The following is a 24,459-nucleotide window of genomic DNA, read 5'->3' as shown; positions in this document are numbered from 1 at the left end:
AAATGAATGTTAGTTGATAATTCAATCAAATTACTATATTGACTATTTGGCCACTATGCATATTACTATTTACTATTCTTAAAATTTTAATGCATTTGCCTAAGTTTATCATAATCAAAATTTAATATGCATATCCCTACATTATGATTATAAGAAATGTAGTTGACACATTAAATGCATCATGTGTGCATACATATCATGTACTCGTATGTATCATGTTTTGGCATAAGCACTTGTAAAGTTGTAAGTTGTAACTTTGTAAACATATAGCCAAATAGCCAATGCGTCATTTTGCATGGACACACCACAGACGTCGACATAAAATAATAGCTGGTATAAAGAGTTAAAATTTGAAAGAACATACAAGATGAAGAGTACGAGTAAAAATAATATTTCTTTTACTAGCTGATCATAAGAGGTTTAATCCTTAACATATGGTAATGTAATTAACCCATCAAACTAAGGGGTGATGTAAAAAGGTTCTGAAAATACTGCACAAATTTCTTTCTCATACCATCTGGGGTCTGCCTTTCTAGATTTTTGCCATAACCAATATTTTTCATTTATTTTCCGAAACATATTCACAAGTCATAGCACCTCAAACCTACGTAGCGAAAAAAAATAGGTGGAAAAAAAATTCTAGCTAACGTAGCTGTATCCCTACAAATAATAAGAGCCTTCCGCAATGAAATATATACCCTTTTATCAGAAATTGGTCTGCACTTCAGCCAAAAACAAAAAACTGGCCATTCTGTAATGTGATAACATTTCAAGCCCGAGCTTTGTGCTCCAAGAGACAAGGTATCATCTGTCCCGTTGAGTTCCAAGGGACAACCGGCAAAATATTTGTTAGATCTCCAAAAAAATCTAGCTTACTCTCTGAAATTGCGGTCAGGGCTAGCATTGCAGTCAGAATGCCTCGAATTTTCATGATTGCAATTGACGCTATATTGCCTAGAAAGTTCAGCTGCAGCAAGTGGTGTTGCCGCTGGAGTATTTCCCATGTCCTTGGTTTTGTGAAGCAGAAATGTCCCAGAGAGAATGGTTACAAATCCGCACAATTCTGTAGCTATTTGTGAACCATTTTGTGAATCCCAATCCTGAAGATTTGGACAAACACAAGAGCAACGTAATCATAAAATGAACAGCATATCACGGTATATAGACTATCTAAATGCTACTCAAGCCCCCACCAAAGAAGAATGTAAGAGTAACAGATGAAGGAAAATCTTAAACTCCTTTAAAACTTATCACAGTATATAGACTATCTAAATGCTACTCAAGCCCCCACCAAAGAAGAATGTAAGAGTAACAGATGAAGGAAAATCTTAAACTCCTTTAAAACTTATCACAGTATATAGACTTCCATCTAAACGGAACAGGGCGATTCATTCATTTTGGAGTACACTTTAAGCGTATCAAAACATACTGAAGGTCTCAGTCAAGTGTAAAGTGGTGTTCGTAATTGCCGCAATATGTTAAATTTACTGAACTAGACAACTAGTAACACTAATTCAACATCATAGCCGTAAGAGGAATATTCATTTAGTGCAAGAACAGATGTCAATACATTAATGCTGTTGTAACCAGCATTAGAATAATTAATTTGACAGATTTGTTTTTATTTTAGGCAATAAATTGGTGATATTGTCTGGTTGTTTCACCTTTCAGAGCTTTTAGTTCTGCAATATTAAAGAATAGGAATCAATATGGTATTTACATCCAGTTCTCTAAACGAGCTATAAGGATCTCTAACATTTCATCATTTATTAATTCATGGTGTATATATAGACATTATCCAGACTGCAACATGTGCTGTAATTGAAATAATTAGCAGTTTAGAGAAAATATTTATGTTGCAACAACAGCGAAACTTCAAACTAGATATTTATCCCCTGTAGATGCCATAAGGTTAATTGTAAATGAGAATTTTCCAATAGTAATATTACCTTAAACATGATCATACTGGCAAGGATGGTAAGCGAAGTAAACATGACGTAGTAGACAGGTGATACAACAGCAGTGTTAAAGGTGTCCAGAGCCTGCAACAATATAAATGTCATTATAACTTCCAGGTAGCCTTTGTAATGCAGTAGAGAACATGTTTTAAAAAAATAATGAACACTAATGACGTAGAGCGCACATATGCTTGCAAACAAGATCAAAAGATACCTACAAACCTTTTTTTTTTTTCTCACCAGCAAATATCACAAGTAGAAAACAGAAAAAGCGTTTTTTTTCCCTACTAAATTCATCCTAATAATGGAGATATCCACCCAATCACCCATGCAGAAACTCTCATTTTTATAACACAAAAGTAGCTATTATATGAATCAAAAGCCTATCAAAGCAAGATTGGAGGGTTTTTTTTTTTTTTTTTTTTTTTTTTTCTTCTTTTCTATTTTTATATAATGGTTGTGGTTTTGCAAAGATGAAAATTGTGATTTTGTAAGCATGTCATAATACGAAGTATATCTTAAACAGGAAGAGATATGGGTCAAATTTCCAATACCACAACAATAAATTTCAGTATTCACGGTGATGAATCTGACAAAATCAATAAAAAGAATAGGTGTCACTTATTGGGTGGCAGGGAAACCTATGCAGTTGTGGCTTGTCTAGAGGTATGTGTCTTAAATCATGAAAATATATAACAGAAATCATAAGATAAGCAGATCACAAGAAAATGCAGAGTTTCACTCCACCTCTTGTGATTGCAAGTCCAGATAAATAAGCATCCACTTTCAACCAATCCAAATCTTCCTTTCTTAGTTATTCTCTATGTATTTTGTTTTGATGTAAGTAGGTTTGTAAATAGTGCCCTTCAGTTAGTAAATTATCGTCCAATGCAAACCAATTAATTTATTATAAATTTAGGTAACAACTAAAAGTAACAAAGAAAAGAGGGAAGGGGTGCAAAAAAGAAGATAATAGTAGTAGTTGTTGTTGTATTGGTGCCGTAATGGTGGTGGTAGAGGCGTAGATCTAGTGGTTCTACTGGTAGCAATCATAGGTACTTCTGAAGGAAAAGAGGGAAGGGTTGAGGTAGTACAGTGGAGGAATTGAAGTAGGAAAGAAAATTGCAACTTACCTTAAAATCTCAATAATACACTAAAGCCCCAACTTGAGGTCGGCTACATAGATCCCGTAGCACCATAATTTCTAACAAGATGTCTGTACTCTAGTAAAATATAGGCATGCAATATCATAGCCTAGTTTCAACTCTTCTTTGATCTACTTCTCCTTCCCTGTGACTACTAAGGATACTTTAAACATCAGATTGCTCTTTGAATTACTACAGGCATCTTCCGTTATTAATTAAAAGAATTTCATACAGAGATGCATAGCATCTTGTAATCTTCCAAACTAGTATAGTGAATTAAATAGAACAACAAACCAAATTACTTTTACCATGAAGATGAGGTCACACTAAACAATGAAAACTTTAAGCCCAAAATGAAGCCACTTCCCATTATAGAGTGTCGAGTATTCTAATATGGTTACTTGAGGTAATAATAGTCTAAGAGTTCAAGTGACATAGGTATCTATATCAATCCCATCCTTGTGTACTAGGTTGCACGTTCTACACTAGTGCATATTGGCCAAGGTAAGAACTGCCTCAATTAGACTAATATCAAGCTTGTGCTCAAATTCTACAGTTAACTGATTTGTAAAATTATTTCAAGAGAAAGTCAATTAAGAATAAAAAGGCTACCATTGTAGTTGCCTTGAAAACACCTAGCTTATGACAAGTCACGGCATATAGTAAATAAATACGCAATAAATCATAGTCATAACAGAACTCTAACATCAATCATAATTCACAGAGCATTACTGAATGAATGAATTGATAAACATTGAAAGAACAACAATATAGCATCCTGCAGAAGACAGAGATCATAGTGAGACTATAATTTCAACAATTACCTTGTTCAAGTAATTAATTTGCAAGAGACAGCATATAATTACAACAATGGTGAAGAACCATGCTTGGAAGTATTTAAACTGGTTATTTCCCTCAAAAGTCAACTTCAAGGCAATACTCACAGCTTTGACACACATAACCTACATATGCAAAAAAATAATCATGTCTGACCAATGAGTGGATAAGCCAGAAAGCTAAATTGTGAACATGTAAAGCTGGGATTCAATGAACAAACCGTAAGTGACCCCATGAGGGAGCAAATTCCAATATACACAACCATATGTGTCCGCCCATTACGTGGAACAAAGTAGAAAATGAGTACAATAACCATCACAACAACAATGCCAGCATACACAAGAAAACCTGTTCACAGATAAATTTTCTGGTCAGCTATTTCTTGCACTTGCAGATTGTTGAATACCAAAGCTAATAAACACTATATATGAAATATCATGGGTAAGCATATTAGACTGCCGCAAGCCTTTGGAGGTACACAAAAAGAAAGCACGACCCTGGAAAGAAATTCCTCTTGAGCAAAAAAGAATTATGGCAAAACTCTGTGAATTTCAGTGTTCTATCAATATACCACATGAAATACCAATTATTTAAATCTCTAAGACAAGACAAGAAGACAAAGTCAAACTGATAAGGTTCCATATGCAATTACCTGGCTCTGTTGCAAGCGTCCATACTTGCTTAACAGATTCAATATCTCTCTCGTGTGGAGCATGTAAGACAATAGTGGTCGAACCAACCACACAGAGAACACAACCAAGCATACCAAATATGTGCAACTTTTCCTTGAGGATAAAATGAGCTAGAACTGAACTGCATTACAGAAACTAGCTTTAGGAGATTAAATTTAAAATTAAAACAGACAAGTAATTCAGGTGAAAGAATTCCAATGTTGCATTGACCAAACCTGAAAATAATACTAAGGGCTCCCAAAGGAGTAACAAGAATTGCAGGTGCAAAAGCATATGCTGCAAAATTAGCAATCTCCCCAACAATCACTAGCAAAATACAAATGAAGGCACACTATTAGTCCACAATTCAAGTCACCATCATGTATCATTCAATCAACTCGAAAAGCGACACAAACAAAAAACAAATGACAGCAACCACATCCATCTAATTTTCACACGACGAAATCCGACAAAAACTTACTTGCAATCATTCCTGCCCACCACCAAGGTTCATACAGGTATGAATGGCCTCCTGATCCTGGTAAACAAAACATAAACAAAAAAAGCAAACCATTTAACCAAAAAAACAATGATGAAAACCCCAATATCTCAATTCCAAGAAATTCATGAATTCTAAACGCGGCATCAAAAACAACATTAATAAGAAATAATAAAAAGATTGAGAGGATCAAAACCTGCTCTAGTCCCAGTTGTCCCAGCTTTCATGAGACCTTTTTTCTTAATGATGAAGCTTGACCCAATAAAGATACTCGAAGAAACAGCCAACACAAGCCCCTTAACATTATCTGACGACATCACCATTGACAAATTTTTGCCCCAAAACCAAAAAATAAACCCAATTCAATCCAATCCAATGCGAAATTCAAAACCCTTTGAAAGCCAAATTCTTTTCAAAACCCTGATAACACCCACATATAAATATTCATCAAATTTCAAGAATCACAAACAAAATCTTGAAAATTAATTGGAAAATTCAGATACCCACTTGGCTCTTTTTCAAGGGAAAAATGTGGATTACACATCTAAAACCAATCAAATATTCATTAATTTGAGATTCTTGAGAATTTTCCGAACATGGGTATTTCCAAAACAATCTAAAAGACTCAAAAAGGAGGCTCCTTTAACGTTGTAACCTGTGAAAAATCCCAATCTTTTTTGCCAAATTTGTTTGAATATTAAATTCTTCCCCCCTCTCTTACTCTCTCGTATTCTCTCTCAGAAATTGTTCAAAGGAATTCGACAGCAACAGCCGAGAGAGGAGAGAGAGAAAGAACAGGGACGACGGTATTTCCGTTACGTTTGGTATGAATTACTTTGAAAGAGAAAGGCAAAAAAATGGAAAATCCAAAAAATTAAAAAGGTTTCCTTTTTTGCTGTCAAGACTCAATTTTTTTATTTTTTCCCCCTGATTGAAGTTGCAAAATGGGGAGCCACACAATTTTTGAGTTCATGAAGATCTCCGGATCCCGCGTTTATTTTATTTTTTTTAGAGTATTTATTCAGTATCGTGTATAAGTGATTAAGTGGTAAGAATTAAGGAATAAAAATCATCCTTGTATATTGTAATATGGTACAGAAAAAGGTCTAAATGAAATTTTCTTATACCGTTAAAGGATAAGGGAAAAGGTTATACTAGATTGTAACTTATGTTGTAATAGGGTGATTGAAAAGATCTTATCCAATTGTATCCAATGTTGAAAGATGATGAGGAAAAGAATCTTATCAAATCATAACCTATGTTGTGAATCTTGTGATACAAAATTAAATAGTGTCTTAATAGGTTGTAATTTATGTCTTACCAGTGGTAAGAAAGGATCTTGTTGGATTGTAACCTATGTTGCAATATGGTAAGGAAACAGATCTTATTAGATTGTGATTTATGTCGAGATATGGTAAGGACAAACATCTTATTGGATTTCGATTATAACCTACAAGTAAATCAATCTAGGCTTGGTGCAGCAAGGCACACTCATACCCTTAGGAGATCAAACCCTGATATTTAAGGTCATGTTAACCCTTTTCAGTGTTTTTTTTTGTTTCTTTTCAATCAATATATATCCTTAGCCCACTTATGTTAGTCAATGAAATTACGAGGGTATTTGGTGGTGAGCTTAACGAAGCAAAATTAATTGATTTGACTTATTTTGGTTAGCTTACCAATACAATAAGTTAATTGGGGTATTTGGTGGTCAGATGATTTGAATAGCTTATTCCCCCAAATGAGCTTATTGAATGCTTTTTTTTATTAACTTTTTCAAATATCTTAAGAGTGAGATGGCATTAAACCCAAAACTCTTACCATATTAAAATATTTTAATGTCCTTATTAGTCATTTGTACACTCAAACAACTTTAATCAATTAGTTTTTAGTTAAATCAATTAATACAATAATCTAGTTGAAATCTACTAATACGATTAGTTTCACCTTTTGGCCTTTTATCAAACAAGGTTAACAATATAAATACCTCACCTTTAGCTTTTCACCAAACACGGCCTAAAATATATTAATTACGAAGTACATTTCTTTTTTACTTCATGCTAACACCAAAAAAAGTTTGTATAATACTCCGTAGTATAAGTCAAGTGTGTCGAATAATTAGAGATAGAAAGATTATGTTACTTGTACACGTAATTAAGGTTTGTGTCAATGCTGACCACATTAGCCAGCTACTCCTTCCCGTATTGGCATGACATGAGACATTCATGAATGATTGGATTATTGGAGTTGGACCATTCACTAAAAAATCGCACGTCGACTAAAAAATTGACACCATCTTTGATACAAAGTGCGTCATTCTTAAGTACGATAATGCTCCACAATACATTTCATTACCTGTTATACGCCTCCCACATACTTTGACAAGTCAAGTCAACGCAAATATCAACTCTTCCTAATATATTTAAATCACTTAATTCTGGCAAATACAAATACAAATGCAATGGACAATCCAATTTGGAAAGATAGTATAATACATCATACAATTGCCAACTGTTGTGACAAGAGAAGCACCTGCCAGCAAATTAGCAGATTGACTGGTTTATTGCTTAACAAAGTCAATATGGTATACCGAATACTCGAAAAGCCTAGAATTGAAACCCGGCTACAGTCATCTCGTCTACAAGTAAAGAAGACGGTGAACTTCCATTGGCCAAGACTTTCGAATTAAAACCTGCTGCAACGTTAGTTCGGAGATAGATAAAACAATCCCAGGACTTGACAAAATGATCCACTCATTTGGTAGGGGGGAAAAGCAAGTGGTTTAGCCAAATATTTGGAGTGGATCATTTTATTCACCCTTAGAGATATGTCAACAAATCCTCTGTTTTAATCGATCATAGGAAATGTCAACCAAAACCAGATCCAGGAATACAAAAGTGCCGACTTGCACCCATACAAATTTGGAGAAGAGATAACAGCTCTATCATACAAAAGAACCAAACAAAAAATGCTGCCTAAGTTGTAGCTGTGATATGAATATTTGCTTCTTACGGGAGTATTTTTCGACGGCGACGAGGAGTTTCCCTCTTGACATACATCTTCTCTATATCGTTCAATGGTCGTGTTGATCCATCTGGTTGACTCACAAATTTCCATCCACCACTTCCTCCACGCTTTCCCCGAGGTCCTAACTTCTCCACTGTAAAACTCCAACCATCTGAAGGGCGCCTCCTACTATATTTGTGCACCTTAACCTCGTTCTTGAACTGCTCACAAAAGTGGATATTGCATTACACAACATTATAAGCACAAAAATAGTCAACTGTTGGCAACATAATCACAGCACAGCAAGTTAAAAGACCAGTAATAATTAGAACCAAATCTAGTCGCCAAACATTCAGTTTTGGGATGTGCCAGCTAACTGTCAGCCCTTACACACAACGGAAATCGATGGTCACTCTCACATGAATGGAAAAAAATATATATAGTACATCCCAAGGTTTTCTCCTCCTTTTTCTTCAAGAAACAAGACACTAGAGCAATAGCTTTACCAGACAAGGTGTACCACTCTGTCCTAGAAAAAAAGGACCAAAGTTCTCACAAACTTTGTTTGCCAGTGGAGGATATAGTAGTGTATTAAGTATAATATTTGCTATTGTTATCTTAATCTTCTGTTATATTTAGTATTCAGCCCACTGCCTAAAAGTCAAAACCATTCCGTTAAAAAGAAATGGAACTGAAAGCAATAATTCAAGTGTAACCATAGATTCACACTTTCACAGCCAAGGGTATTTTAGTGCAAGTGTGCAACCCAATAGCAGAGTGTAGAGTATCAAGGTTGATCTCTGTGAGAGGGGTTCAATTTTCACCCATTGTTAGAGGGATCCCCAATTTCCCCCCTACCTACAAGGGGCTTCTCACAAAAAAAAAAAAATAGTGTAGGACTCAATATTGAAGTCTCCTAGAGGTGAAACGAAGAGAGAGAGAGACACTTACTTTCATCTTGTTGAAGTTAAACTTCTGAAGGAATTCTTCATACAATATATCATCTTCCTTCTTTGATATCTCATAGTGTACTTCATCCGGATCTCTAGTGGTGCCATCCCAACCCTCGGGCATGACCTTAAAATCAGGTTTGTATGGAAGTGAGGCTACATGAAACTCTCTATCATGGGAAACGAAGAATCTGCAAGAACGAAACCAACAGGGTAAATTCAAGGAGAAACTTTCAAACTTGCATTATTGAATTGATATTTATCTTTTTATACTCCCGACAAGGAAGCCTTGAACTAAAAATTAAAAATTTAAAAAAAAAAAAAAAAAAAAAAAAAAAAAAAAACCCCTACATTGCTCACGGTTTAATAGGCCCAACAATATGGATTAGTTGCAGGAAATCTTAAAAGCTTCAGATACAGGCATACAGCACAGCCAAATTGGGCAAATTTGAGTCCAAAAATCAGCAGTGTAGTTTACAAGTAGTGTTTTGTTATTTTTAAAAGCATAATATAACAATATAATCAATTGCGATTTGTGAGGAAGTAATGCAACCCTGAATACAAACAATAAATACTAGTAATTATAAAGTAGAAGCACAGAGTGAAGGAAATTAAATGGTATATGGCTAGTAAAGTCTACATACAAACAAACCAAGCCAAGAAGAATAAAAAAACAGCAGAAGGCATTCAAGCAAACACAAGGAAAGAGATAAAAGTCTGAAAATTCTTTTGATAATAGAAAAACATTTCTTCCTAATGAAATAACTGGAAACCCCAAAATCCAAACTACAATACACTTGACCAAATTACACTTTCTGTCTTCCAATTACTTAAAAGATAGTTATAATGATCTTAAGTTCGATAAAATAAACAGTCTCACGCACACGCACACGCACACGCACACACACACACATGAGAGAGAAGGAGCATTAAAACGCAATATAAGGAATACATAGCAAGGACAACGAAGTCTACACACGGGTGAAAAGGCACAAATCAAGTATGTTCAAAGATCAGAAGCCTCTATTTGATTCCCAATTTCAAGTCCTCGTCTCTTAGTTACATTTTTCCTTCCTAAAGCAAGTTCTGACAATGACTATTTATTTCTTTACCATTGACTAGCTTTACTTCCAAATCCTATGATGATTCATCACAAATTCATCCGAGAAAGAAACTACCAGCATAGTAGACAGGTTCAGTAAGGCCTAGCAAGTTCTCATCTTCCTTTGAAACATTTATCATCGATCCCAAAAAAAATACTTAGATCCTGAGAATAAGACTTTTGCAACTATAAGCTCAAAAACCTGGGAAGCATGATTCCGGCTTCTGTTGATGCTGCTAGTTTCCCAATCTATTCCAAGAGTAAATCTACACCTTTAAAGTAAAGTAATTCACTTTTAAGAAAAATTGTCATTGCTTTGCTACATCTATAACCCAATCATATGACCACAAAGTCTAAGTTAGAGTGTGTAGAACCACTTATTGGGCTTTTTTTATTGCCATCAGTCCTTGGTTGACTCTATTGCATGAACAAATCCCCCTTTGCATCTATGATAAACTTGTACACCAGATTACCCACTCATAATGGCCACGTGAATAGCTCAAAAGCCTCAAAATAGGCTTGTAGCTCCAATACCTCTAAAAACGCTCTTGCTCATGACAGGGTAAATTTGGTAATACAGTAATATTTACAAGACTTCCTTTGGAAGCAACTATGAGTACAAAGTACCTTTGTACTTTGGGATTGTACGTAGGTTTTGAAACTTCTTAACTTGTCAATTTCTGACATTTCTGATTTTAGCGGATGCGGAAAAAGTTTATCCCACCTCCTGTCCTCTCTTACTCTGCGGCTCTGCCTATCTCCTGCCTAGAAGAAGGTTCCAAGTCCTGAGATTCCATTACATGGTAAACACCCGCTCCCCAGGGGCTTTCAGCTTTGAAAATATATACTATCATCCTATTTTGTGTATATAAGTTGGGATATGAAAGTGTCAATCACATTGCATCGTGCATTATTTACATGGCCAGGATCATGTGTTTCATATGAGTTTAATAAGTATATTACGAGCTACTATTATTTTATTTCAATTGTACTAAGTATTTAGTTTTTCCTATGGGGAGGAAAGAAATGGAGTGTATACAGAAAGACATCAAAAGGATGTCATTGATTGACAAATAGGGGCAATAAATCCTTAATCTTAATCTTAAAGGTTTGCTACTTCACTAAGCCCCAACAACAAGAGATACAGCATGCAAGTCATAATACCTTCAAATTGAAGAATCATGAATGATCTTGTCTACAAACAAGGAATGACAAGCTCTCAAATTAACTTCAAGGCAATATTAAGAGAGAGGTGGTAATATAGAAAATGGGGGGGGGGGGGGATGAGTCAACATTAGTCATCATTTATCAAAAGGTCAAACAACCATACAGCAGTGTGATGGACTGGTTTAGAGGCTCGAGTCAACCGGGTCAAACACCTTTATTGGTGTATTCGAGGCGTGGAAAAGGGAAGAACAAGGGTCAGTACCAACATGAGCAAGGTCAACAGCAACTGAGCAAGAGTAGCAACCAAGGAGCATTTCTATGCAAGAAGACAAATCCAATTAAGGAGGAGTTTAGGAAAGAAAGCAACCAGCTTCAACTATGTTTGCTTATGGTTTTTCTACATTAGCTAAGTAGTGTATACAGAAAGACATTAGAAGCCTTGAGTATAAGTAGTGTTAGTATGTGTAACAAGAAATCCATCCAGAAATTGAATGAAACACTTGGTGAGATTAGTAGCCTCAAGCTACCATGAGATTTATAGCCTAAAGCTATACTTATCACTCTTAGTTTGTAATCCTACAATAATTAGCAATTAAATACTCAAGCTTTAGCCTTAATTTACTGTTAATTGTGTTTAATCTTGGTGTGGGAAATCTGGTCTGTTACAAGCAGATACGTCACTGATATCAGTAACCTGACTATAAGGATACTCAAATTTGTATGCATTGCACACAATCCCAAACAATAGGAGTACATCATGCATAAAACCATGACCAAACAGCAACTTATCTATTACGCCAAATTACAAAGGGTAGCCCGTGAAAAAGCTTAAGAATACTTGATTGCTCTTTAAATTTAGTAACAGCAACTCAACACAAATTCCAAAAAAAATAGAGTAGGATACCAGACTAGAATTTCAACAACATAACCCTACAACTTAAATTACTCTCCTAAATACACAACTCATATTGTTTCCACAATGTGGTATATGTCTTATCATCTCTAAAGATTGTTCAACAGCTTAACTCCCATAACAAAGACACATGGTGCCATGGGAAGAACAACTTAATCTTGTATTCTCAACTGAGAAAAGAATAGAACAGATGAAAAATGAAGAGAAGTTTAACAGAGTGTGGCAAGAGAGAATGTACTGAAAGGGTTTGGAAGGCGCAAATTAAAAATTTGCCTCAGACAAAAGTTTAGGTCCAACAAAGTACTTATATTCTCCTTTGGGCTTCAGTAAGTAGCAAAAGCAGGTCAATAACAATGCCCCACATATAGAGTAATAACTAAATTATCCGAATGTAAACTGAATGAAATGGCAGTAACAGAAAAGAGTAGAGATCTGCACAAAAGCAAGATAAATAAAATTACTTTATGCAAGGGGGAAAAAGCTGAACACAAGAAAGGTAACAGCCAATAGGATTCCTACCAACAGACACAGAATCTGTCACAGATCTAATGACCTGCTAAGAGGGGAAACTATAGAGGAGTGCTGTATTTTAAGCACATTGGGATTTTACTAGTTTCAACTACAGCCATCAAAGAAATCAATACTAACAAATTATTCATACCATAGTCATACTTCTGATGTTCTGCGATTAGCAAGGGTACGTTATCAAACAAACTAGCAGTTACATAAGAACCCAACTAGGATTTGACATCTTGCTTTTCCATCGCAGAGAACTTAAACATCAACTTCAACCACAAACATACAATGAACAACTGCCAAATTAAGTCATTCGAGCACTCAACAGGTAGAACAATTCAAAAAACAAGCACTAATCGGCCATAAACCCATATCAATTTCATTACACCTCAAAGAAACAAAACCAAGCACCAATTGATACATAACAAAATTCCACATACATTCACTAAATTTCTATGCTCACTTCATAATCTGGTTCATAATAATCAAAGTCAGTAATTAACAGTTTAACACATAAAAATGCATCAAGAAATGAACTTACTCAGGGAAAGCATCAAGCAAAAGCTCAACAGAATCATCCAAAGGTTCACCAAGCTTTTTCTCCTCTTCTTCCTCAAGCTCCTTAAGCCAAAGAATGGCAACCACCCTTTGCCTCATAATCCTAAAATCCTTAGCCAACCGTTCCACATTATAAACCTCAGGGTCTCCCTTATGCAACCGATACATTTCGGCTTTTTCGGAATCCTTCAAGTAAGAACCTCTAGCACCAGGCTCAGTAATCTGCTTCAATACCACACTAGTCTCTTCCATCTTTTCATCCCACACATCCTCAGCATCCAACTCTCTCCTCGCCTCTCGCCGCGCCTCACGCTGCAGCTCTGCCAATTGCTTCCTTAACAATCTCTCTGACGAATCACCCGATGAACGAGAATTCGATCGAGGTTCCGATACCGAACCAACCCCACCACCATAAGGTACGTGATGACTAACCTGATGACCCACTGCTTCCCCATCAAAGTGATCTTTGGTTAACCCAGTAGACCAAGAAGAAGCCGATTCATCCCACTGAAAATTATCACCGCCTACTTTGCTGTTACCCCATGGAAGATTTCCACCGCCATTTTTGGATTCATTCGAGAAACCTCTAGAATTTGTAAAAAGCTTGAATTTGGGGGATTCAATTGGGGTGATTTCTGACAAATACTTTGATAATATACTCGCACTACTGAAGTAACATGAAGGTGAATTGCGCGATAAGATTCGACTCAGAAATTGCATCTTTTAGCAACGAAATCGACGAATAGAGAGAAGAAATGAAATAAAATTCCTGAAAAGCTCTTGATTGAATGAAACAGCTAAGTTTGTAACAGCATCACATTGAAATTGGAGATGGGGTTTTCGCCATTGATGATTAGTGAAGGTTGAGGAAGAAAGAGAAGGAAGCTCGATGAATTAAGAGCAGAAACAGCTAAAATCTTAAACCCTAGAACAAGATTCGGGTTTCACAGTGGGCGGTAAGTTTGAGAGTAAGATCCATGCCCGGCTGCAAACCCACAACCAGAATAAGCACCCGATTAGTTCGCACTCAAAACATATAAAATTTTACTAGTAAATGTTTTATATAAATACCTCGTTAATTTTACTTCGTAGATATTACTTGTAATGTCATTTCAAATCTCAGAAATAACTCGTTAATTTTGGAAATTATCATAAATATTATGTGAATTTTGCAATATCTTATGTTATTTGATGAAATAATCGTTTTTCTTTTTTGCTCTTGTGTGACATTGCTCTTTGGAGACCACATTTTTGTGGCGATGAAAATTGCTTTTCCTTGTCACAAAACTTATACGAATCTCATTTATTCATTAAGTTCTCTACAAACACGAGCTTCTCAACCACTTCCATCTAAAGTTGGCCATAGTCACATGGGGGTATGCCATTTAAGCTCATCGATCGAGCTAGCGTGTCTCATGCTCAAGCAGATCATGTTGTAGAATAAGCAAAATAAAAAAGTGACATGTCTAATTTGTGTCAACTTTCATAAACAAAGCTTATGCACAATCCACCTATCATAGCATACCAAAGCCCTGTTGATTTTTGTAAATTTTTTTGATAAATTGGTTTTTATTAAACATGTAAATTTATCGTTTGTGTACTATCTCATGTCAAGTTTTGAATATGATTGATATAATTGTACGATCTGTGACCCATTGATGTGCCTATTGCCCTCTTGTATTGAGTCGAGCTATTTTCATGACAGCGTGCCCCATGCCCAAATCTGCCTCCGTCCAACTATATTATTACTGCTTAGGGGGGCACCACCGCCTAGTTCATTTGAACTTAGCTTCGATTGTCCATTTTATGACAAATCAACACTAATAGGCGTCATATTGCACAACTCCAACTGCGAGCTTTTCAGCGCACGCGCCTATAAATTGAGTAATATAAAATTAACCATAATAAATCCACAATCCTTCATCGAGGTGTCAAAACTTGTCATCGAAGCACCGTAAAAACTTGACCATTAAAGACGACAGTCTACTTATTATCAATGTCAAAACTTGACCGTAAAAACTAGTAGTTTGTTTGCCACATCTTACGACAAATTCATCACATCTACCAATTAAGTCGAGCAGATGATTGGATACCAACCGTGTGATGACCAAGCCCAAATACAATTCACTATTCACATTACTAGGGGAAGTAGGGAGCCATGGTGGTGCCAAAAATGTCAAGTTGGCCAACAAACGAAACCAAAACATTCTAGAGAGTTCTAAGCACAACAAGAGATAAATAAATCCAACGGTCCATAATTAGGAATAAGTTTCAAGAGGCTAAAAGAAATACTGGTTTTCCCTCAATTTAAACCTAATTTCTCTCATTTTCCGGTTTTCGCTAAAACCTTACCTCTTCACTCACTCACTCTTCTCTCTGCTTCAGTATTCACTCTCCATTTCAAAGCTCCTCTTATCCATTTCTCCATCTTCGTAAGTTTACATTTTCTCTCTCCTATTTTACTTCGATTTCATCGTTTCAATCTTCAAAATTTACATTCTGTATATATATTCTTTGCAATTTCTGTAAATTAATTTTTAGAATTTTGTGTTTATGCAAAACCCTAATGTTGTTCACTAATTATTGAGCTTTATTTTCGTTAATTTGTTTTTGAGATGTTAGTTTTATTTGCTAATAAGGTCGCTAATATGCGCATATTGCGATGTAATTACTATTGTTTGTATCACTATGTTGTCATGAATATGTATGTGTTCTTTAATATTTGTGTTTCAATCGTTCCCAAGGGTCGGGTATAGTTATTTTATTACTCGTTCCAATCATACTATCAACATAACTATTAATTCCCGATGAATAGGCTACAATTGGTGATAGTTGACCATTGTAATGTTAAACTGTTACATACAAGTATTGAGTCACAAATGTGAACGTGGGTATTCATTTTTATATTTTTTTTGAAGAACTAAAGATAGAAATTGACGGTTGGAGATGACTAAGTTTTGCTACAAAAGTCAAATTGACCCTTATTATTACGAGGAAGTATATTGTTAGAATTTGATAAATTATGCTTTTTGGAAAAAGGGTGATGTCTATATAAATGAATGGATAGGTTTGTTATATTATGAAGATTTGTTAATTATTTGTTTTTGCAGTGAAATCTCGTGGTTTCTAAACAAATGGCATCAACATTCACGAGCATGTCTGCAATGGCTGCCCCTGGTGCCACCCGTGTTCTGGATAAGAAACCTTTGACCTCTGCTGACAAACTATCCTCATTGGCGTCCATATCTTCTTCTAGCACTTTAGGGAGACGATCTAATGCTGTTCTGCGGAATTCACGTTCTGTAAAGATCAACGCGATGGCCAAAGAGTTGTATTTTAACAAAGATGGGTCTGCTATCAAGAGGCTGCAAGTGAGTTTAGGCTAGGCCTAAGAATAGTTATTCAATCAATATTCTTAGGTTTACTTTTTTGTAACTAAATTTACTAAATTTGTTGTCCAGAGTGGGGTGAACAAGCTTTCTGATTTAGTGGGGGTTACTCTGGGTCCTAAGGGCCGGAACGTTGTTCTAGAGAGCAAATATGGTTCCCCAAAGATTGTCAATGATGGTGTCACTGTTGCTAAGGAGGTATAAGTTTTTTAACCCCTCATGTAAATCTTGTTTCATGATAGAGTTGGGTTGATCATTGATAAAACTATGCAATCCTGTGATTGTATCTATTTATATTCTGTATTGTTGGTCAACCGTTACTTATATGTTGTGGTTTTTCTATAACCTGAAGGTTGAGTTGGAGGACCCAGTTGAAAATATTGGGGCGAAATTAGTGAGACAGGCGGCTGCTAAGACTAATGATTTGGCTGGAGACGGGACAACTACTTCTGTTGTCCTCGCACAAGGTCTGATTGCAGAAGGGGTCAAGGTTTGTTAGTAAAGATGCTGTATAATTCCCACTTGATTCAATGACTGTTTGTTTGATAAATAATTTTGTGGAGTTTTTTTTTTGGTTTGTTTAGGTAGTTGCAGCAGGTGCAAATCCTGTTCTGATCACCCGAGGTATTGAGAAGACTACAAAAGCACTAGTAGCTGAGCTTAAGTTGATGTCAAAAGAGGTAATATTACAGGGAATTTGTACTTAATTAATATGTGAACTTTTATGAATATGCAGTCACCAGTAAGCATAATTGATCTTTTGCAGGTTGAAGACAGTGAACTAGCTGATGTAGCTGCTGTCAGTGCTGGCAACAACCATGAAGTAGGAAATATGATTGCTGAAGCAATGAGCAGAGTTGGTAGGAAAGGTGTTGTGACTCTTGAAGAAGGAAAAAGTGCCGAGAACAGTCTCTATGTTGTTGAAGGAATGCAGTTTGATCGGGGTTATATTTCACCTTATTTTGTTACTGATGCTGAGAAAATGACAGTGGAGTATGAGAACTGCAAGGTTTGCAATACATTCAAAACTACTCTGTTGAACAATATTAGTAGGGTTGTCTTATGTTGTCACATATTGTGGTATTGCATTTAACATTTTTTGTGAAAATGTTGTTACAGGTGCTTCTAGTTGACAAGAAGATTACAAACGCAAGGGATTTGGTTAACATCTTGGAAGATGCCATTAGGGGAAGTTACCCGGTACTGATAATAGCTGAGGATATTGAACAGGAAGCTTTGGCTACCCTTGTTGTGAATCGGTTGAGAGGTTCTTTGAAAATTGCAGCACTCAAGGCTCCTGGATTTGGTGAACGTAAAAGTCAGTATCTTGATGACATTGCCATCCTTACAGGAGGTAAATGATTACATTAAACCCTTGCTACCTTACATTATACTGCCTATGTTTGTTTTGATTACCTGTTTTCCTTCACTGCTTATCTTGCACTCAGCTATCTCAATTTTTGTGATTGGTTGCAGCAACCGTTATTCGAGATGAAGTTGGTCTCACACTTGACAAAGCTGACAAGGAGGTTTTAGGTCATGCTGCCAAAATAGTTCTAACAAAGGATACATCCACAATTGTGGGTGATGGAAGCACTCAAGAAGCTGTGACAAAACGGGTTGGACAAATAAAGAATCAAATTGAGGTGAAGTTGTTTTTCAGATTATAACATTGCTAGATTCGGTGATTTTGCATTCTTATGCAAATTCTTGTTGCAGGTTGCTGAGCAAGAATATGAGAAGGAAAAGCTTACAGAGAGAATCGCAAAACTTTCTGGTGGAGTGGCTGTCATTCAGGTTTGCTACCTTCCTGCTCTCAGCATCAAACCCTATACAGTGGGCTGTATACAAAATCTCCAGAATGATTAATGTAATGGTTTCATTTGCTCACAACATGTTACAATTTCTTGGTAGGTTGGAGCACAAACTGAAACAGAGTTGAAAGAAAAGAAGCTGAGAGTTGAAGACGCCCTTAATGCAACAAAGGTATTGGATAATTTTTCGAAGAGGAGACTGATATTTTTTTTGCTTAGATGGAATACTTTACCATTTAGCAGTACATAACATATTTTAAATTTTACTTGCAATTTAGGCGGCGGTTGAAGAAGGAATCGTTGTTGGAGGTGGATGCACTCTACTTCGGCTTTCATCTAAAGTGGATGCTATTAAGGGTCAACTTCAAAATGATGAGGAAAAGGTTTGGTCAATTTAATTTCCTTTAACAGGAATTTTTATTTATTTTTCTAAGTATGTTATAAGGGTGTTCATAATTTTCATCATCAGATGTAGTGCTGCTGAGGGCAAACTCTTTTTCTTAGTAAATATATATTAGGGTGTGTATAATTTTCATCACAAGACACAGCACTGCTGATGGAAAACTCTCTTGCTTGTGGTCATTGTGGATGATATTAGTGGCATCCGCTTTCATCATCAAGGCTAAGTTTATCAGAACAAGTTTTTTTTGTTATTTTGCTGTCATTGACTAAGTTTAGTTGGGTTATTCTGAGAAAAAAGTGCTTGATTTTATACTCCGTATTAATTAGTGCGTTTCGCGTTGGTTCTGGTCAGACATCATAATTAGTGGGCGTAGCCGTAATAAGATTCATCCCTATATCATATTATTTGTGGAAGGGCAAGAAAGGATTCATAAATGAATGTCCATGGTATTGTCCTAAACATAGGCCTTTTGTGGCTATTAATATTAATTAGACACCTAGAGATGGTTTTCTATTGTAAATTTAGACAATGTAATATCACTTCATTCTTTTATATTGCCATGATAACTTATTATGGGCTGCCGTGTGCTTGCTTAATGATGCATGTTGTTATTGTCAACTTCGATTATGACGTTCTTCTGCTGTTTTTTTAGAGTTGTTAGTTTAAGGCTTTTTGCTTGTTATGGTAATAGCTTTTGGAACTTCAAATTTGCCTGATTCATAGTGTGATTTCGTACTTTGTTGGTAAAATGACACCAATTTCTCTTTATCCACTTCCCTTTCCATCATTGTAATATAGCTGTTCCTGATTCTTTTAAATTTTAATCACTGGAGTTTTCTTTGCAGGTTGGGGCAGATATTGTTAAAAGAGCATTAAGCTATCCCTTGAAGTTGATTGCCAAAAATGCTGGTGTAAATGGAAGTGTAGTCGGTGAAAAGGTATGTAATTCATTTATAATTCTTCTGCCAATTGCTTGAGAAAAGCTGTATTACAGGCTGAATGTAATTTCAAAAAAATAACTTGAAAAACTGATATGCACTGCCTATGTTTGAGAATTGAGATCACCTAGTATGCTGTGCAGCTGGACTTTCTGAATACGTATTCAAGTTTCATGTTTTTTCACACCAACTTCAAAGTGCAATAAAAGGTGTAATAGGACTCACTCCCAAAGATCAATGGGCAAATAATATTTACAAAAGTACTTGGTGTAGGAGATGGTTTTTTAATAAATAATGCTAAAAATGATGTGCTATTGCTAGCTAGTTATGTGCGCCATCCTGCAAAACAGCCACATTCCCTTTTTGGACAGAAGTTTTAATTGTGAGATATTGCTCTCTTATGGATTTCTCGGTATCCCTTTTTCTATGGGTGTAGGTGTTGTCAAGTGACGACCCAAGATATGGATATAATGCTGCCACTGGACAGTATGAGGACCTGATGTCTGCAGGAATCATTGATCCAACCAAGGTAAGTTGGATGAGTTTTATTGGGCAATGGGTGTGAGAGATGTTGGGTCTGTGTGATTTGACATGTGTGATTGAATAAATCATTAAATCTTACTGGGTGACTTTCAGGTTTTTTCCTTAATCGTGTAAATTATGCTGTGATGTTAAATGCCTCTAATTTACTTAATCAGGTTGTGAGATGCTGTTTGGAGCATGCATCTTCAGTAGCAAAAACATTTTTGATGTCGGATTGTGTAGTTGTTGATATCAAGGAGCCTGAGCCACCAGTGTCTGTTGGAAATCCAATGGATAATTCGGGTAAGTACTATTCATTGCTTTGAAGCAGCATCATCTGTTTTGCTAGTAATTTGTAGTGATGATGACTACTGCAGGAAACAATGTGTATTATATAATGATGTGTTTTTTTTGTTGTTGCAGGATTCGGTTACTAAACACAGCTTTGAGTAGTTTCAAGGAGACTAAGAGAGACGTTTGATGAAGCTAGGGTGTCAGTTTTGTAAATCAATTGATTGTTTAGAGGAAATTATGCTGTAAGGTGGTAGTTTTTTTGGCGAGGAAACTGGTTACATGAATTTGCTGTTTAGTTGTAAACTTGCGGGATCTTAATTCAATGGAGTAAAATAAATGTTTTTGGTCATTGTGCTTTTCCTTAATTTTGTAGAGATGCAACTTTGCATGTGTTGCTGCATAATTGTTGAATGTATGCTGCAATCTTTTCACAGACGGTCGTCGTGCTGGTCGGTGTCCCACACTTGGCAGCTTTGGGGTTTGGATCGTATTTGTACTTTATGTTTCTCGTTTGGAGTATTTAGAGTATGCAGACTATTTTGTGTTTTACTGTTTCACTGAAGGTCTTAATAGATTATCTGGTCGAGGTCACATGCACTTTACGTATATGTTGAGGAGCTTGATAAAATGTACAGTGTGGTATTGTCGGCCCATTATCTTACAAAGTGATGGTTGTGATTTATTGATTCTTGATGATGCATGCTAATTCTTATTGATAATTATTACTCCGTAATTCCGTATCACATTTCAATTGGATTTGACCAAGTTAAATTGAATAAGTATTAGGTCCTATTTACTTTACCTTAAAAAAAAATATTAAGTAAAAATAATTTCAGTTCAGTAAAAATAAGTGAGCCCTTTCCCTAAATAATGTTGGGAAATTATCTAATTCCCAAATTACAGTTACTCTTTTTTTAATTTCCATCATACTGTCCACGTCAGTTAAGGAAAACAAACCGTTTTTTTTTTCTCGGTCCAGCAACAAACCGCTACTTCAAGTAGCGGTGTTATGAGAATAAACCGCTACTTGAAGTAGCGGTTTTCCTCAAAACACCGCTACTTCAAGTAGCGGTTTTCCTCAAAACACCAACAACCCCACTTTGATGAAAATTTGTTTAAATATAAACCGCTACCTCAAGTAGCGGTTTCTAATAAGTAAACCGCTACTTCAAGTAGCGGTTTTCCTCAAAACACCAACAACCCCACTTTGTGAAAATTTGTTTAAATATAAACCGCTACCTCAAGTAGCGGTTTCTAATAAGTAAACCGCTACTTGAAGTAGCGGTTTTTAGTAGCACACCGCTACTTGAAGTAGCGGTTTTCTAATAAACCCGTTTTTAAAAAAATTCTCACTGAACCGGTGACGTGGACGGTATGGTGGGAATTAAAAAAAGAGTAGCTGTAATTTGGGAATTAGATAATTTCCCAACATTATTTAGGGAAAGGGCTCAAAATAAGTTTAGTTTAGTGAAAATAAGTTTAGTTCAGGAAAATTCAGTATCTTTAAAGAAAAAATATAATAAAAAATTAGTAAAAATAATTTTAGATCAGCAAAATAATTTGAGTTGTGCAAACATAATTTCAGTTCAGTAAAAATAATTTCAGTTCAGCAAATATAATTGTAGTTCATTAAAAATAATTTCAGTTCAGCAAAAATAAGGTGAAGTGAACGGGGCCTTATAATCTTAGGTTTATGCGTTTGATAAATGAGATAAGATTTAGCAAAAAGGAGATATCCCAACGTGCGGGTTGTTGGTTCATGTTCCTACCTTTTTGTAATGTGGTGTGCAATGTGGTGTGCCTACCTTTTTGCAGTTTTTGGGCCACTTTGTGATTGAAAGTTCAACTCCCTCCGTCCTAGAGAATACTGGGATGTTGGACTTTTTTCACTATTCATATATTAGTTTTGACCATAATTTTGTACCAACAAAATAAAAATATATTTTATCACAAAATATATTGTTAGATAGGTACTAATACTCCCTCCACCCACTATTATCTGCAACAAAGGGAGTGTGCGCGGAACCCAAGACAAAATTTCATAAACAAGATTATTAAAAAGTAAGAGTAGATAGAAGGGATAATTAATTTAAAATAAATAAAAAAGAACCACAATTAAACAGAGGAGAACCACCACTGCTCACGGATGCTAAACCACCACGCCACCCCACGAACCACCAACAACCCACGCCCAACTACGCAAGCACCACCGAAACCCACCATCCCACGGACCCAAACCACCGAAACCCACCACTACACGAACCCAGACCACCGAAACTCACTAGCCGATGAATCTAGACCACCAAAATCCACTAGCCGACGAACCCAAACCACCGAACCCAGACCACGAAACCCACGAACCCAGACAACACACGAAATCCTCGACCCTAAAAATGCACGAAACCCACCAACTCATATATGGAATCGAGACACTTAAGGTTGGTCTTCTTCTTCAATTCATGAAAATGAGTTGAAGGAGGAGAGAGAAAGATAATAGGAAGATGAATAAGGTGAAGAAATTTGATGATGGAGGAGGAGAGAGAAAGTAATTGGGGAAGATGAAGACGATGAATGGAAAATTTTGAGATTAATTACATTAGATTAGTTTTTAATTAATTTGTTTTAAGTATGTAGTTGAGGTTATTAATTTTTAAAGTAAGGGTATTGTAGTCAATTTGTTGGAAAAAGTTAGTAAATATGGAAAAAAAAATTGTTGCATATAATAGAGAGCACTCAAATATAGTATATGTTGCAGATAATAGTGGGCGGAGGGAGTATAAAGTTTTATAATAATATAATTTTTAAAATGATTTTCATTAATATTTAATAATATAAAAATAAAGTCAAATTATTGCATTTGCATGTGTGCAAAGTTGATTGTGTCAAGTATTTTGGGCTAGGCCATGTTCACTTCACCTTAAAAAAATAATATTCAGTAAAATAATTTCCGTTTAGTAAAAATAAGTTCAGTTAAACAAAAATAATTTCAATCCAGTAAAAATAAGTTCAGTGTAGTAAAAATAATTTCAGTTCAGTAAAAATCAGTAACTGTAATGAAAAAATATAACTGAGAATCAGTAAAAATAATTTCAGTTTAGTAAAATAAATTTCAGTTAAGTAAAAATAATTTAAGTTCAGCAAAAATAATTTAAGTTCAGCAAAAATATTTAAGAATCGTAACTGAACGGGGCCTAGTTTTTTAAAACCTTTTCAGTTACGATTCTTATGAGTTATGTCTCCTTCTCTCTGGGTTTTTTTACAACAATCATGAAACATTTACCAAAACGTTTTTGAAGGTTTAATTTTGTAACGCTTGTAATTGCTATTTGATTCTCGCCCCATTATGATTGGCCCTTAATCTTATCTGTTAATTATGATATATGCTATCTTTAAAAATGACTTTTGTGAGTGTGATTTTACACACAAAACCATTCTCTCACTCTTTTTCTTCTTGTAATTTTCTAATTCTGAACAATTTGTAACGTCCAAAATTTTTCTTTTTGAGTGTGCATAAATAAAATCATTTAGAAAAATTTTAGGGGGTTATAACAAATCCAATGGCACCATAGTTCAATGTTTCTAGCATGTCTAAACTTACATACATCAAAATTCGATTCACATTTTAGATCTTTTTTATTTTATTATTAGAATTTTCAGATTTGTACTATGATACCTTTCATAATCCAATGTTAATTTTGGAAAAAAGTCAAGATCCTTTCAAAATGATTTTTTAAGAAAAAAATATTAATTTTCTTAACATTAGACATAATTAAGGGC

General features: G+C 35.4%; 3 protein-coding genes across 3 annotated transcripts; 1 reads left to right on the top strand and 2 right to left on the bottom strand.

Annotated features, from left to right (window-relative positions):
* Positions 1-285: 285 nt before the first annotated feature.
* LOC110711747 (probable magnesium transporter NIPA2) lies at positions 286-6,338 on the bottom strand. The gene is made up of 9 exons (XM_021890162.1): positions 5,618-6,338; positions 5,307-5,530; positions 5,093-5,149; positions 4,848-4,938; positions 4,593-4,753; positions 4,161-4,288; positions 3,928-4,065; positions 1,950-2,042; positions 286-1,100 (listed from the first exon to the last, which is right to left on the bottom strand). Exons 2-9 carry the CDS (start codon positions 5,431-5,433, stop codon positions 873-875), a joined length of 1,023 nt encoding a protein of 340 aa, XP_021745854.1. The 5' UTR covers positions 5,434-5,530; positions 5,618-6,338; the 3' UTR covers positions 286-872.
* A 1,163-nt stretch (positions 6,339-7,501) lies between these two features.
* On the bottom strand, positions 7,502-14,309 carry LOC110711746. The gene is made up of 3 exons (XM_021890161.1): positions 13,306-14,309; positions 9,068-9,257; positions 7,502-8,337 (listed from the first exon to the last, which is right to left on the bottom strand). The coding sequence occupies exons 1-3, from the start codon at positions 14,040-14,042 to the stop codon at positions 8,119-8,121; spliced, it is 1,146 nt and encodes a 381-aa protein (XP_021745853.1). The 5' UTR covers positions 14,043-14,309; the 3' UTR covers positions 7,502-8,118.
* A 1,295-nt stretch (positions 14,310-15,604) lies between these two features.
* On the top strand, positions 15,605-21,042 carry LOC110711800 (ruBisCO large subunit-binding protein subunit beta, chloroplastic). Its single transcript, XM_021890227.1, has 15 exons — positions 15,605-15,754; positions 16,433-16,693; positions 16,784-16,909; positions 17,064-17,201; positions 17,296-17,391; positions 17,478-17,720; positions 17,831-18,065; positions 18,188-18,357; positions 18,431-18,508; positions 18,626-18,697; positions 18,804-18,908; positions 19,774-19,866; positions 20,303-20,395; positions 20,565-20,691; positions 20,812-21,042. The coding sequence occupies exons 2-15, from the start codon at positions 16,457-16,459 to the stop codon at positions 20,823-20,825; spliced, it is 1,827 nt and encodes a 608-aa protein (XP_021745919.1). The 5' UTR covers positions 15,605-15,754; positions 16,433-16,456; the 3' UTR covers positions 20,826-21,042.
* Positions 21,043-24,459: the final 3,417 nt, after the last annotated feature.

The sequence above is a fragment of the Chenopodium quinoa genome, unplaced genomic scaffold (assembly GCF_001683475.1).
Source record: "Chenopodium quinoa cultivar QQ74 unplaced genomic scaffold, ASM168347v1, whole genome shotgun sequence".
Taxonomy (NCBI): Eukaryota; Viridiplantae; Streptophyta; class Magnoliopsida; order Caryophyllales; family Amaranthaceae; genus Chenopodium; species Chenopodium quinoa.
Note: the sequence above shows the minus strand (reverse complement) of the source record. Positions and strands in the feature narration are given on the sequence as shown.